Here is a 17,029-nt window from a genome sequence, read left to right as displayed (position 1 = left end):
TAACCTGAAAACCAGTGCTGAAGAGCCTGCTTAAGGAGCCAACTATCCAAATACAGTAAAGTTTCATAAATAATGAAGCCAGGTTTATTAAGTTTTCAAAGCTATTTTCTCAGTCATAAATAATAATACAAGAAATTAGTGGCTAATACTAATTTGTAACAGAGCAGTTTCTCATAAAATTCACTGCTGTTGTAAGAGCTCATTAAAATTGTAAGATGATACAGCTGTTTAAGAGACTTTATAGCACAAAACCAACTTTTAAAAATCTGTCTTTGCAACACTTGAAAACGAGAAATTAAAGTTGTTCTTTTGCTTTACTTAGTACTTGGCAATGTACATCATCCTTTCATAAGTAAGAGAACACTGAAGAACAGAAAACAGTAATGAAAACTTTTTCCGCTTGCGTATCTCTTAATTCTAGAGCTTTTGTAACCCATTAAGACATTACAGTAAAAGTTGCAAGAAAAATAATTTAACTGAATGGATCCTCACGCTCAAATTAAACCAAAAAACCCCAAACCACTACATAAGTTGAAACGCACATATAACACCTCCCCCTCCCAATCACTCCAAACTAGTGGAAGGAACTAGTGTTCACCCTTGCTGTTCCTGAAAACTCAGGCACAACCCTCTGTGACAATACTAAAAATACACACACCAAAAGTACGCTAGACAGTTGCAGGGGGGTTGAGAAAAGGAAAGGAGTGTGCTGGAAGTTTTCATGAAAAGTAAGCAGAAAGCTATTTTTAAATTACATTCCTTATACACTCAAAACAGTGGGCCAGTAACTGTACCTACTTTAAGCAAACACTATTCCTTGCCGTCTCACACTGCTAGTCTGTTTGTCTCAGAGACCACATGCTAGACTTCAAATGGGGACCATCAAGAGGTATACATCTGTACAATGAGGCCTCAAGTCTTGGAAGTGGTCCTTTAGGTGATTCCCAGTGACCAAAAAGGCAAGAGAAATGTTAGCGTAGGAAGACAGAAAAATCTTGAGGAGCATACAGTAAATCATACAATACCACTTCTAAGGCCTGGTACATCATCTCATATTGTCAGCTCAGATTAAACACTGGGATTACTACCACTGTCAAAAAAAAAACAACAGGTGGGAGGGTATTTACAGAATTTGAGAAGGTAAAACCAGATTAAGAAAGTAACGTCCTGACACCCACAGTCCTGTTAATATTTACTGTACCTTGTGCTCTCTTAAAGCTCTGGATTCTAGAGTCTAGTGACAGACCTGACTCCCAGCATTCATGCAAATAGAGCATTTTCAGACTTAAGGATCACTGAGAAAACTTTGAAAATAACAAAATATAATATGAAGACTCTAAACCAAATAAGCTAAGAAAACTCCATAGTGTATTACTATTTTTTTTTAATCGCTCTTTTTTTTAATTATTTAGGATTTTAGGATTAATTATTTAGCATTTTACACACACGGCTGCTTACTAAAGGTCTTGTAAAATTGTTGCTCTTCCAAATCAAGAAGAGGATTTATTTTTGTTTGAAATACAAGAAGAAATTGACTGGTTCTCCTGTATTAATTTGATCTTTACATCTCGCTATGCAGTAGCTTTCTTTTCACTATTGGAAATTTTACAGAATTAATTTTGTAGGATACTGAAAGTAACCATCCATTTGGTAGTATGAAGTATGTGTTTCTTGTATATTTTTAGTGAATTTTTGGCAGTACATCATTTGATTAGATGGGATTCTATATACGTGTCTGCTGAACTCACAGATATACTTGCCCTCTTAAATCAAACAGCTGAATTTTTGTCTCTTTCAAAACTCCTTTAGACAAGGGGATTTTAGAACATGAAGCTGTAAATAAAAACGCTTTTTTTACTTACATACATAATTTTATATGACTGAAGCACTCTGGAGCATTGCTGCAACACTTGAACTCATGAGACATTATCAGTCTCTCTAAACACTGAAGTTAGTAGAGCCCAAACCACAAACGATCATAGACTTGATTCTGACAGCTTAGCTGAGAGCAATTAATAAAATTCCAGGTGAAGACATATTTCAACATATCACCTCTGCTTGCGTTGATAAGTCACGTCTGAAGCTTCCACTAAATCTAGATGATCTACTTACTTGAGGCAATATGAAGAAATAAAGATAATTTTTACCACAGATTCTTGTCTTTTTTAAAAGACTTCCAACACAAAAATCACTCTTATCTCACTGTCAAATTGCTGCAGGTGAGACAGAGCTCGCATTAGAGCTAGCAGCCTCTGCATTACAAGAAAGGTTATTCACAGGCATCACAGTGAAGCATACTAGTTCTCCCAAATCAAGAAAAGACGTTTCAAATTTACTAGTTTATTATTTTGAAAGGCTGATATGATCCCCCTTCTACTCCTCCTCCTAGTCCCTCTATTCCACAGAAAAAACAGGCAGAAAGGTGGGGAAAGAAATGGATGTTATTTGTATTCTGATTTACAGAAGAGACATGCAGATTTTTAACTGCAAATGACAACTGGAATACTAAAAACTACAAGCATGTAAAACAGCATTTATCTTACCTTTTAGCCCCCAACCTAAAAGTAGCTAACCCTGAACTCACATAGTATAGAAGATACATATCATGCAACATACATTAATTACATCAATAAGTGATGCTTTATCACTTTGTTCATACTCCATAAACTACCAGTGAGGGTGCAGTGGTTTTAAACTTATTTCTAAATGGTAAATTTGGCTTTGAAAAGATTCTAGATCTTAAGTCACTGCTGACTATAAATCATTACGTGATCTTCAAGGGGGGGGAAAAAAAAAAAATCACATTAGAAAACACAAATGACCATGACTTAGTGCATGGAGGTTAAAGACACGCAGTGCATGTAAACATTTTTCAGGTCTGAACATAGAAACTTAATTAATTGTTGGAAAGGTGAAATTCATTTTTACATTGTCTCCTTTTGAGAACAGAAGTCATGGGGAAAAATCTAGGCAGTTGGATAAAGCAGTATCCTTTCAGTAGTTACAGAAAGACAAAAACCGTTTTCTTCAGAATTGCAGTGTTACCAGCTTTCCACTGCAGATCTCTACAGCAAATTTATCTACTGAAAGGAGAACCAAAGAACAGGTCTCTCTTGCTGCTCTGTTTCACAGTCTCTTCTGGCAACTCATAAAATTGCATGAGGAGCTTGGTGGAAACTTGTTTATAAATCAGAAACCTGAAATTCAGAGCTGTGTAACTCTCAAGGACATAAATAGAAAAAAAATAAAACAAAACCCACAGGAAGTTCATACTCTCAGATTTCACTGGACTGTTGTGGCATACAGCATAGAGTCATCAAGAAAGGTAACACAGCTAACTCCTACATTTTCTCAAAGTTGCCTTCCTATGTATTAGAATTTTGATGATTAAAATATAGGAACCTTAAGCCATCTTTTGGATTTTCCTTTTATTTTTAACAATGATTCCCTAATTTTCATTCTCTCACTCTCTGTCAAGTCCAGATTGTTTTCTTCTAGTTCTGTGCACTTTGATTTCTCTAATCCATAGTGTTTGTTTTTATTTTATTCTATCTGCATCTCCAGATCAAGGAACCTTTCAGGACGGTTTGTTTTGTTTTGTGGGTTTTTTTATCAGCTCAGAGTTAGTCATGTAGAACCAGTACCTCCTAAATAATCAAACTCATCTTGAATGTTCTTCTGAACAGTCTTTTTCAATTGTACATGGAGAGAAAACAGACTGAAAGTGTAAAATAAAATTTGAACAACCCATACTTACTTAGAGAAGGCCCATGAAGAATTGCACAGTTGGGACAATGGTATAGATCAATGTCAACAGCATGGTGCTCCTCTACCCCAACGCAGCTGGAATAGTATTTTTAAAATGTTAATGAGAATACATGCAAGACTTATTTTTCAAGCTAAAAAAATGATTAAATCTTAAGTCTTTACCAGAACATGCTTAGTCTACAAAATCGTAATGAGATACCAAATCATCTCAACTACTGGGTTGCCCCACAAATTTTGAGTAATAATTTATCACTGAACAAAGAATGCCATTTTTTTTAAAAAAAGTCATAAAAAGGAAACAAGAATCAAATTTCTTTAAAAATGAGTCCACATTATATACCATTACCCCTCATCCCCCAAAAAAGCTTTGATTCTAATTACAGGAAACAGTTTATGCAAAATCATTCAAGCAATTTTCCTTATAAAAGTTATGATTTCAAAAAAATTCTGAAGTCTATGTGCTGTCAATTTATAGTAGCCATCACGGATTTTTTCTTGGTTTTTCCTTTTTTTTTTCCCTGCAAAAACCACATAACTGACCCCTACCCCCCAAGACAAATCAATGAAGAACACTTTCATATTCTTCCTGAAATTACAGTACTAGTACTAGCTATGTAAATTACACACACGACCACACAAATCACTCTGTAGCAGTGTTTTTGTTTTAAAATAGCAACAAGTATTTCAAAGAGCACTTGAGAGTTGTAATGTTTTCCCGGTGCACGTTTTTTCTCAGATAAAACATTCAAAGTGGGATTAAAGTTGAAGATCTTTGACAACAGTCATGACAAAACATCTACACTGCTGTATATCCAAATAACACAATTTTAAAGCCAAAATGAAGTACATTTTCTTAGAAGTTGAAACACTAGAGGTTAATTGGAGAAGATGTGCTTTCGCACAAAGTTCTCGGGGAAAAAAAAAGCAATCCCTACTTGCTGGTAGAATTTGAATCCTGGCAAAGTTCTTTCTCTCAGAAGTTCATTGACACTTATAAAATTGCTGACTTTATAATACAGAAGCAAGACTACAACACTGAACGTTTACACCAAAATTAGGTATTTATATTCAATGCATTCTAGTAACACGAGAACTTGAACACTACTCCATTCAGGTAACCCGTTTCATATCGAAAGTGTAATGACAGCTTAAACACTAAAGCTTTGAAACGACCCAGCTACAAGAAGTCTTTTCCCTAGCAGCCTAGTGCCAAAACTGCTGACACGCTCCAGTGTCAGTACATGCTGCCAAAACAATATACTAAATAGTCTAGCATTCAAAGCGCACCAATGAGCAAATCAAATCTGAAACTGAAGAGCACCTCCCATGTAACTATCAAGGAGAACTACACCATTCTGGATTCTCTGTAAACAGATTCAGCTGGTTGTTCTACTTCTCCATTCACTACATACCACATGAAATTCAGAAATTATATAGCTTTTTTTATATACATACTATTTTAAAATCTAAATACAAAACTCAGCTGCCACAGTTCATCACAATTCTTGCAATGTTTAGTATCTGTTTTAAGACCACAACTACAGGAATTGTTATAACATGAAAATTCAGCTGACATAAACAAAAAGGAAGGCAGAAGCAGTCTTGAAAAATGCATGTCCCATTTCCTTCTGCTTGTGTTCTCTCTCTTTTTATAGAATAGATGAGTGACTCATAATTCTATGTATTGTAAGAAAACGGTTTTAAAATGTACACTCTAAAAGCCCCAAATGAGAAGGCTGGTTTTATACATCCTTAGGAATCCCATTATTTTAGCTAAATTTTGGATTTTTGAACAGCTAAAGGGATTTATGTTGGACTGTATCTTGATCAAGTTTGCACAATTATTCAATGAAACGCAGTGCTCCACAGGAAAACTTCACTCCCTTTCCTTTTTCTTGGTGTTTATCTGATAATTCATCATCACCACAAACAGATTACCTTGCTGACTAACAGTAAGAACTTTGCGTCAAAGTATAGTAAAAATACCTTCAAGCTTTGACAATTGTTTGTCATATTCTGTTTAAGAATGTTAATTTTATTGTCTCTTACAGAACGGTACGGATAGCCTGAAAATAAAGCAGAAATTATGTTAAGTACTAAACACTTTCTGTGACTTGATTAATTCCATAACCTTTCATAAAGGCACATGGGACTTTATGTACAGAGACAGCCAGTGACACTGGAATGGTATTAGAATAGCTGGAATAGCCATTCAATACAGAAAGAAAACATTTTCGGTCTACTATTTATGCTCTAAACTCAGAAATAACTGGAAAGGCAAAACACTAACTGGGAGATACTGGAAGTGAATCTAGTAGCAGATACCCGAGTGATGCAAAGGGCAAATGAGGTGCCAGCACCTGCAAGAACAAGCATTGCCAAGGATGCCACAGAGCGTATCAATCACATACAGCACCATTACAAGTCACTTCCCTGAGTCCCTTTCTCCAACGTACACAGATGAATGTGACATTAATCATTCTGGCTACTAGCAAGCAATCAATTACTGTGGTTAAGTGCAACTTCAGACCTCAAGCATCAAAGCAAGGTCACCAAGAGGTAGCAGAGAGCCTGGAAAGCATTAACATACTCTAACACAGTAATACTCCCAATCCACTGATGTTTTCCTGAATGAAATATCATTATTATCTTTCACCTCGCCATCCATTTGGGTTGAAATGTCTTTAGTATATATTACCTAGTTTCTGAATTGCTCATCTCCTGCAGGGACACTGTAGACTAATCCTCAGGAATGGTGAAAAGTTTACAGTATTACAAAATAAAATATAATAATAATTAAAAAAACAACTGTAAGAGACTATGCAGAAATACATCTCCAAATCTGTTCATGAAGGTGGAAGGCCTGAACAGGTCCAATTTTACTTGAAATGGTTCTAGAAGCAGTAGCGAGGTAGAAAAATTTAGTTAAAAATAGACTCCATAATATCAGTCTCTGAGTGGTCAGACCCTCGTAACTTCCCCAAGGTGTCTAGTATCAAGCAAGGTCAGCAAGGGGTAGTAGAAGAATCGGGGGGGGGGAGAAGTGCTAAGTTTTTTTCACATACAAGAACATACCGGTCCCTGGCAACTGAAGAAATCCCTTGCTACTCAAAGTTTGAGGAACCAATTCTCCAGACTTAAGTCTCACTATAAGGTGAAAGTTTTTGATTTAGTCTCAACTTTCCATTTGATTATTATATTTGTAGCTATGTAAAAGGAGCAAGTGTAAATGAAAAACAATCAGAAGAGGACTGCCTCATATATCTGAACCAATGGACCTCTGCTTTTCTGTAAAGGAAAAATAAGGCTTCTTTCACAGGGTGGGGGGAGAAATTCCTGCACAGCCTGTTCTCTACTGCAGTACTGCTATTAATTTAGAATTTAAGAGATGAGTACAGATAATTTGGTATGACAGATTCAACAACTGTTTCACAATTATGCTGGAATGCCTTGTACAAGGAGTTTGCAAAAGTCCAAAACATTTACAGGAAGCATTATCCCTGAAGACTGCACGGTTGTACATACTAAGCCACCCAAGGCACGTGGCACTTCTCTCCTACAGCAGCACGATGTTGTGAACAAGTATTGGATCCACGTCAGTCACCACACAGGCTGCTGCACTTTCTAAATCTAATACCTGCTTGCTCTCCATCCAGTCTGGCTTTTCTCGTCCCTGCTTCTGATGTTATCAAGCACAACCACAACATTTTAGAGATTGCTTAACTGCCTCTGTTGGTGTGACTGAAAGAATCCTGGTTTAAGAAAAAAATCCAAAGCACTCTTGATTCAAGGCCTTATTTTCAGTGTCCTTAAAGGGATACAACTACTTGAAAAGCTATTTTATCTTATCAAAACAAGTAGTGTATATACTCTACCATTATATGAAATTCCAAGTATAAAAGGGAATGATTACACACATAGCACTACAAAAGTCAAGATATGAGTAAAGTTTGGATGCCCATTTTCCCAACTTAATTGTCACAGCTGAAAAGACTAACAGGCCAGATTATCAACTGTCAGCAAGATATTCCTACTAGGAAATTTCTGAGATTTCATGTATACAAGGCATACTGAAAATATAAATCTTGAAAATTGAGAGATGTAAGCAATTCTCTATCTAATAAAAGGACTGCAGAAAACAAGATGGATTATCCTCAACATGGAAAAAATGAGTTAATTTGTCAAGAAGCTGGGTTGTACACAGGACACCATCCTCTTGGATTCCAACTTCTGTTCCTTTCCCCCATCACTTCAATTCCGTAAGCTCCTTTTTCACTTCTTTCAGAAGCACGTGGAAAACAATCTAACAGACCTTTCTTTCTAGATGCAACTGTACTTCTTATGAAGTTTCCCACAGTAGCTTCCACTTCTCTCAACACCAGTGTGACACTTTGTACCCATGCAGATGATGAAATGAGGCCATCACTGGAACGTCTACTTCTTCTTCAATAGTTATTTTTAGATCAATTTTTTTTTTACAATTAGATATTAATTTACAGCTCAAAATTGAGCCAAAGTTGTTTTAAGTCTCTTACTTTCTTCTTGGGACACACAAAGTTCAGGCCCAAAGACCTCTTGGTTTTCCACAGTCTGACCTGAACAGTCTGACTTTTTTGCTGTCATTGCAGCAAAAATGCAGGTTCAGGACCCTTGCTAGCATGTTTAATCAGGCACAATACCTTGCATCTTTTCCAAGCTGGAAAATGTAATTTTCAGTAATTTTATAAGATCCCCCTATATTCTCCCTGAATAAACACTATGGGTAATGTTCTTTCTCTACTATCCTATTTCTGAACAAGAACTCGGCACATCCTCTTCAAGTCCACCCTTGCATCAGCACCCACAACCTTTCCTTGCCTCACAGAGCACTGCAGGTTTTATCCAGTAGAAGGAGGGGAAAAAAGCACACGTCTTGACATCCAGTAGGAAGAGATTAACAAAAATCCTGGAACAGCAGAAAAATACTAGGGGTATTAGAGCATGTTCCCTGTTACTAGGAATACAGGGCTATAGACGATTACTAGGGGTATAGGCATGTTTCCTATTAACTCCCGCCCACCATCTGACAGAGCAGATCCCCAAAATCCTTTCTCAATTTCCAGTTATCCACAGAACAGCTGAGAAAATATATAGGTAGTGAGTCCCTACTGTTTCTTAACAGGGATGAGGAAAGGAGTAAGTAAATTCTAGAGGCAGCAAAGATTCATTAGTAAAAGGAGTCTTAATTGTCCAAAAACTGAAGTTACTACCGCAGAGTACAGTTTCACATCATATTAAACTGAGTGTAGTAGCAACAACTGTAGTTGTTGCTGCTGAAAAGAAGGTCCCACCCTCCTTCCTCCAACTGTCTGACCATGGACTTCCATTGTTTCTCTCACTAGATCTAAACCATCAGGCAGCCACATGACAAGTCAGTTCAACAAGCTGATCCAAAGGAAAAAATTAATCACCACTCAACCCACTTTTTCAGATAGGCTTTAGAAACCCTAGCAGTAAGATTCCTATAAATGAGAAATAAATAAAATGTTATATGTTACAGTTATATGCAGTTATTCACTAAATCTCTAACTTAATGTTATTTTCAAGACATGATATCTGAAAATATTCTGTTCTTTCATCTCTACACTATTTTGTCTTTCTAAAAATGATTGCTAAACAATAGGAAAGAGATGTCTGTTTAGCAATTCTATACCAACAATATACACATATATAGAAAGAGACTGACACTTGCCTTTTATAGTATCAGGCCTTATTACTGAATTTCAAATCATCACAGATGAGAGATATTTCTATTAATATACTGAGCAAATAACTCTGTAAGGAGTAGGCAAGTATGATAGTAAACTTTTCAGTTTACCTGTAACAAGGTCTGCAGTTGCTACTTTCAGTCCTAATCTGTTTGAGCATAACAAAACCCAAAATACCATTGCATTTATTGTCAAAATTAATTAGCAAGCTTGCAAGTTATGCAAATAACAGCTTCTCCTACCCCATCCCAAGAATGCAAAGAAAAGCATGGGGTAGGAAAACAATTTGGCAAATTTTAAGGAATTCTGGTTAGTCATTTAATTCAAGCCTATTTTTTCCAAGTGAGAAAAGGATGCCTAGTCAGCAATATCTACAGGTTAAAATGACAGAAGTATTAAAGATGTCACTGCCACAACCACATAGCCTCATCTGTCACTCATTCAGGGACAATATTAAAATACTTAATTAGGAATAGAAAGACAAAGTCATAGCGTGACAATACTGTTGACAGGCTACATACTATCCCGTAGCACAAAAACTGCTAAAAAATGAAGTTTATTTGAAGGAGAGTCTAAAACTTAAAATACATGTAGTGAGCTTTAAAAACCTGAACCTCAAGTGCCAGCTAGATTTTTTTTCCCCCTCTCTTCAAAATGCATGCATTTACACCAAAGTAATAAAACTAACCAAAAACCACAAAGCAACACGGGAAAGTGCAAGGAACCACCAGCTATCTCTTACTCTTACCAGGATAAGCCTGGTAACAATTCTGGAATCACAATACTAGTAATTTTAGGCTTACAAGGATTTACTTTGGCAATTAAATAATTTTAAGGAAGTGACAAACTTCTATACGCTAGATATAGAACCATACTGCCTTAGAATAAATTACAGGAAAAGATACCCAACATAAAAATATCTGAGCTTTTGTTTTTGCCATATTCACTTTCCAAAACAAAATACCTTTTAAAAAGGAATGACTGATATAAACACAACTCAAATAGCATGCATAAATACACTTTTTAAAAATAATTTAAAAAAATAGAAAAACAGAATAATGGTTATCTGTAGCAAATATTCCCCTCTCTCAGAGCTACCAATTTGCTCCAGAAAAAAAATTAATACATTTTTTAGATCTGTATAAAATATATGCATGTCGGCCCAATAGCATAGTTTTGGTACATATTCACTCACATACATTCCAGCAACCCAGTTCTTAAGGACAGAGAAATGACATGTAAGGCCACCTCTCAAAATACCTCAAAGTACACTAACTTATTCAATATTGCATGATCTTACAACACACATAAGAATCCCAATAACAACAATGCTGCATGCCGTAATACACATAGAACTCTGACCTTTGATTGCTCAGAGGCATCTGTTCTGACACTTCCAAAGTCATACTAGATCTTAGTCTACGTTAGATTAAGCATCACATTGCACACTAAAAATGTAAATGTTCGTTACAGAGGTTTAGACTTCCCTAATGTAATTGAACCCTATTGCTTCTAAATTATGTAATATTTCTCTGAAATGAGGTATTGCAGTAACACAAACGTGCAGACAGATATATGATCTATTTTGATTTCAAAAGGGCCTTCCAAAGGCTCTGACTTCCCAGACCTCCAGATACAAAATTTAACGTTTGATAGCTATACTAGTGCTGTCCTTGCAGAAGACACTTTTAATGGCAATACTCACGCACATTCTTCCATTGAGAAAGAAAATCAGTATACATACCTTCTCTCTCAAGTAACAGTGCTTTTCACTCCCTCAAAGCACAGAGGCTAAAATAAATAAAATCAGTACATGACATCTTGTCAAAGAAAGCTCAACTCCACAGAATGGATTCTGAAAAGAAGAAACCTAACAGGAAAATTATGACCAATGGAGTAAAGCTATCAAGTTACGTAATGATGTAGGTTCACAGTTACAGATACAACAAAACCTTCACCTACATCCTTTGCCTACATTTAGGAAGGTAGCTGTCTATTCAACTTAATCACCATGGTACTTAAAATCTCCAGGAAACAACACTGACATACGTTATTTGTACACTGATTCTTCCATCCCGTAATTCCAGTCCAGTCTGAAAATGAGTTGATATGTTTTTGAAACTGAACACATGCTTTTTTCCCAAGACCTGGATTTTAAGTACAATTAGTTCAATTTATTGAAATTGCTAGAACGAAGTTAAGAGAGAAAGGGCCATTACTTTTACAAAATACTTTGACAACTGAATATTTAGTATAATCAGCATAATCTTACTTCTAATCATCTATGTTTATGAAAAGATTGTGTGAAGAGGTGATTTTCTATACAATTATTTCATGTAACTATTAGGAATTTAAGTAAAATGACTGTTCAAACTGCAGTCAAAAGACGTACATGCTCAGGAAATCCAAAGAGCTTTACAGGCAAAAATACACACTGAAGGCAAACAACCTTTTCACTACAATGTAAGACTGCTAGGAAGAGACACACAGTCCAGCTTGATTCATGATAGCATCAACCATCATGGATTACATGTAGCAGTTTTATGAGAGAAGTACTTTTCCTAATGATGATTCCCTGACAAGGCCAAGTTCACATCACCAAAGTACTTCTGACATATTCCTTCTGTTTAGTATCATCTATTAAGCACATACCCAATTTCTCCCTCCTTCCTATGCCAACAGAGATTTCTACTTACTCTTCCCAACCAGACTGATTGCATCAAGCTGCTTTAAAAGAGTATTTACAATTAATTTTTGTCCCTGTCCTTTTAAAATCATTGTTTTACAGAAGTGAAGGTCTGAAGGAGCCTAGATCTTTCAGTGTGGATTTTAGCAAAATAAGCTGCCTCAAGAAGATCAGAAAAATAACATTTAAGAAAACTACAACAGAACTCAAAACTAAACAGCATGTCAGTGACAGCAGAGAGAAAAGGCATTTTAAAAGCAGCAGTGCTCGTTGAAGGCCTTATTTCAGTGTGAAACCAATTAGATGAGATAAACCAGGATGACACCAGCAAGTGAATCAAAACATAAGATAAGGAAGGGAAGGAAGGGAAGGAAGGGGAGGAAGGGAAGGAAGGGAAGGAAGGGAAGGAAGGGGAGGAAGGGAAGGAAGGGAAGGAAGGGGAGGAAGGGAAGGAAGGGAAGGAAGGGAAGGAAGGGAAGGAAGGGAAGGAAGGGAAGGAAGGGAAGGAAGGGAAGGAAGGGAAGGAAGGGAAGGAAGGGGAGGAAGGGAAGGAAGGGAAGGAAGGGAAGGAAGGGAAGGAGGAAAAAAAATGTACATCAATCTGACCTGAAGGAAATTTTTTTAGCACTTTAAAACCAGTAATCAGTACAACCCTTCACATAAAAAGCAAAGCATTCAACTCAGGAATTCAGAAAGATTCTCTGTAGCAGTTCAGACTCCCATCTTTCTCCATTAATTTTCCCAGTGTGGCCAGACTGACACACCAAAGAAAAGGAGAAACAATGGTCCAATCTTACTTTAGGTACTGTGTCTTAGCAGAGTTGCAACTGCTAGAAGCATGTTGAAATAAATGAGAGCTATCCTGTCCTTCCCACAACTGATGCAGGAAAAAGGATTAACATTGGATTTCAAGTAATTCTAGGAATACTGGAGTCCCAATTTATCTGACCACAGTCAACATTAATTTTAGTTCTGGTTATAATGCAAAGTCTATAACAGCTTTGGTTTCCTATTAGGTAGCACAGGCCTTACACACAAAGAACACCACACATATTAATTATTTGGTACAAAGAGAGAGGGCATTGGAAGGGCAAGAAAGAAGACAAAAATTAACTGTCTACCTATACACTGACAACAAAGGTTTTCTAGGTCTTTAAGAAAGTTTTTTCATTATGTATTTTTATCTCCTCAAGACTCCAAGCCAACGAAAGTTCACCTCTTCCCCCCTAAGATATTCCAGAACCTAGTAAAAGCCCCTGACAGGTAACTGCATCTTATTTACATAATTTGCCTTATTTCAATTCCCAGACAGGGTTATTCTATTATAATTGTGCTTACAAATAAGGGGGAACGGGGGACGGGGACAACCACACACCACCAAAAACCCCAAAACCTTACAACCAAGGAAAAAAAAAAAAAGAAAAAAAAGGCACTTTAAAATAACACCTTCAAACCACAGAGGTTTTAAAGGCAGAACCAACACTCTGTCTCGATTCTAGGAAAAGAAAAAAAAGAAAAATACACCAAACCACAAAATCTTCAACCCATTTAATACAGCTGCCATAGCTCTCTTGAAACAGACATCTTAACAGAGGGCCTGTGTGTGGTTGTATTCTACTTGAGAACAAACTACTACCCAAAATTGCTACCATTATTTCCCTAACAGAAAAAGGAAGAAATAGGCTAAGCTCTACTACTATAGAGATAACAAGAGGGTGGAAAAGGAAAGTCAGTAGACAAGTTAATTAAACCTTCACTCATTCAGGAATAAAGCAACTATGACAACGGTAACACAGCAGGCTAAGGCCTCCCCTTTTCCTGAATGAAGACATAAAAAATGAAATTTAAATAAGCTTTTTTTTTTGTTATATATTGTCTACACACGTTTCCTTGACTAAACTTTTACATTCTTAGTTTTTTGCCTTAATCTTCCTCAGCGCCAACTTGCATACAGACTCCTGTTAATTATCACTCTGTCTCTAGCCACCTTAATGAAACACTGCGTATGATGTGGTTTTAAGAATTACTGGCATCCCAAGTCCTTTGACCACAATCAACACAAATTTCAGTTCCAGTGCAAAGTTTCCTATTAGGTAGCAAGGGCCTTTTGTACACAGAGCAGACATACTAGTTATTTGTTTCTAAGAGAAAGGGCATTGGAAGGGGAGGAAAGAAGAGAAATATCACCTGAATCACGAACAGCCTATGAAGAGAAACTGAGGTTCAATCCAAAATGACCAACAAATCTTAGGAAGCAACGACATGATACAGCTTGCATTGATCTAACAGCTTGCAGCCACTGGAAGAGGCAGGTTACTCATTCCCTTCCAAGCAAGCACTCCCATTCCCCTTCCATGCAATGGCCCTGGTACTTGCCTGGTTACAAGGCAACCTGTTTTCACTCACTTATCTGACAAAAGCTAACCTAACCAGTTTTCCGCCTGTTTATCAAGTTAGCTTACAGCACAGCTGGGACAACTATCAGAGCCAATCCATGAGAGGGAGTGGGACTATGTAACCTGGAGAGAGGGATATGAGAAGTAGGACTTGCCCCTTTTGGCGATGGAAGTCGCTAGACCCAGTCAGTGTTGAACTTCACTCTCGTTATTCTCTAATACTCAGAACTACTCCGATATAACAGATAAATTGCCAATAGCTTACCAACTAGATTGCAGGGAACATCCCTCCCTGCATCTGAAAAACTTCCTAGAAATTAATTATATAGCCTGCACAACATCAAAAAAGACGTTACTAAGTCCAAAAGATGCATATATTGGCACCAGATGCTGCAAGCGAAGCAAGGGTTTTTAGATAGCACAGCATTTAAGATGGTCTTAAGTCTGACTGCCTTTAGGTATCCCAATTTTTCTTTGATGAAGTGTTTAGTTTTACCAGTTCCTTGAGACCAGTTGTCTGTAGCTCCAGCTACAAGAGTAGCTGAGGCAAGTACCAGCCAGAGGTATGACTTTATGCCACTACCAATATGTTATTTGCCTACAAAACACTCTTTCCAATAATTCACTGAAGTACAGCAGTAACTACAACAGATCAGAAAAACAAACAAGTAACCCAAACAGTTTGAAAGCCACATTTCTAAACCACATCAAACATGGCTTTCCATAAAGCAGGACAAAATCAGGAGGACAAATTTTCAACTAGATTCCCACCTACTAGTTTGAGAGAAACGTGATGACCATTCTGAAGCATGAAGATACCTACCTGCTCTTAATAAAAGAAATACCACTTTATGAGCACTTGTTGGGAGACAACAAGACTTAATGTTTGGGGTTCATTTTTTAAAGATCGAGTGGAAAAAACTCACTAATGGTTCTTGCATATTCACTCACAGCAGTTCTTGAATTCCAGAATTACCTACACCCAAATCTCACAAAAAACCATTTATAGAATATCTCAAGTTGCAAGGAACCCAAAAGGATCATCGAGTCCAACTCCCTGCTCCTCACAGGACTACCTAAAACTAAACCATATGACTAAGAGCATCATCCAGACGCTCCTTGAACTGACAGGCTTGGTGACAGCGTGACACTTCGCTGGGGAGCCTGTTCCAGTGTCTGACCACCCTCTCAGTGAGGAACCTTTTCCTAGTGTCCGATCTGAACTTCCCCTGATGCAGCTTCATTCCATTTCCTCATGCCCTGTCGCTGGTCACCAGAGAGAGGAGATCAGCAGCTCCCCCTCCACTGCCCGCCATGAGGAAGTTGCAGACTGTGATGAGGTCACCCCTCAGCCTTCTCTTCTCCAAGCTGAACAAATTATATTATTTAATATAATATTCTTATGTAACAACCAGATCTCTTCGGTATTAGATGTCAGGCTAACCACCTCTTTTAGGTGATCTGCACTGTATATTAAAAGCAGATTTTAATTCATTTGGGAATTTGTCGGTATGTCTTCAGCAGTTCCGCTTCCTTCTCAACAGCTAGAAGTGTTGACTGCTCTTCATCAACAAAGGGCATGGACTGCAGCCTCCTACAGAGAGAATACTAGCTGGTTATTCCGGTTGCCTAATAAAGATGAGCTGTTTACAAAGATCAGGTTGCCTAATGAAGATGAGCTGTTTAAAAAGATCATGAAGCATGACAAGTACTATCAGTACTGTGTTATGTTATGCAATGCATAGTCTGCAAAGCTTTTGACATCCTGAGTAATACCGTCAGTAGACACTATCAGATCTTGTTCTCAAGCACAGTGACAAAAAAAAGGTTTGGAGGTGAGCAGTAACAAACCCACAATGGCTTCCTAGCCTGAAGGAATTCATTAGGAAGCTAATGATTGTTTTTAAACTGTGCCCCTTCATTGGAAAATGATGTCAGGCATGATTTGAAAATATGACTTTCTGCTAACAACATTAGGCAATACCCTTTTCTGTCTCCCACGTTCTAGCACCAGTAACCAGTATTAGCACAACCTTAAGACTCCATTGCTGCAAATCCCTTATTACTGGGTTACTATATGACTGATTTGCTGCTTTTACAGCCTGCAGCAACAGCAAACTTGGCTTCAGCCTGCTTTACACACCTTTTAACCGGCTCCTTACACCAAACACAGTGTATCACCTAATTGGTTTAAAAATTTCTGAACTAGATTGATTTTAAAGACCTCCTGGAGCCGCCTACTAAGTAGCCTTAACACTCACAGCAGCATTCAGAGTCTCTGCAGCTGTACCTGAAATGATTCTTTTATTGCCTTCAAAATTCAACTGATTAAATAGTTCTCCTCCTTTAAGAAGAAACAAACAAACAAAAAACCCAAAAAACCACAAAGACATTTTTTAAACTCCTCTGCTTCTCAACTGTGTAATTCCCCC

The 17,029-nt window shown here is 37.3% G+C and overlaps 1 protein-coding gene across 1 annotated transcript in view; it reads right to left on the bottom strand.

Annotated features, from left to right (window-relative positions):
• The window catches only part of KDM7A (lysine demethylase 7A), a 72,421-nt gene that overhangs the window by 38,862 nt on the left and 16,530 nt on the right, over positions 1-17,029 (bottom strand). Inside the window, exons 2-3 of the mRNA XM_009288408.2 lie at positions 5,755-5,834; positions 3,758-3,857 (exon numbers count right to left, since the gene is read on the bottom strand). Coding sequence (XP_009286683.1) covers positions 3,758-3,857; positions 5,755-5,834 — 180 coding nt within the window. The remainder of the gene's footprint in view (positions 1-3,757; positions 3,858-5,754; positions 5,835-17,029) is intronic.

This window comes from Aptenodytes forsteri, unplaced genomic scaffold (genome assembly GCF_000699145.1).
Source record: "Aptenodytes forsteri isolate BGI_AS27 unplaced genomic scaffold, ASM69914v1 Scaffold56, whole genome shotgun sequence".
Lineage (NCBI taxonomy): Eukaryota > Metazoa > Chordata > Aves > Sphenisciformes > Spheniscidae > Aptenodytes > Aptenodytes forsteri.
Note: the sequence above shows the minus strand (reverse complement) of the source record. Positions and strands in the feature narration are given on the sequence as shown.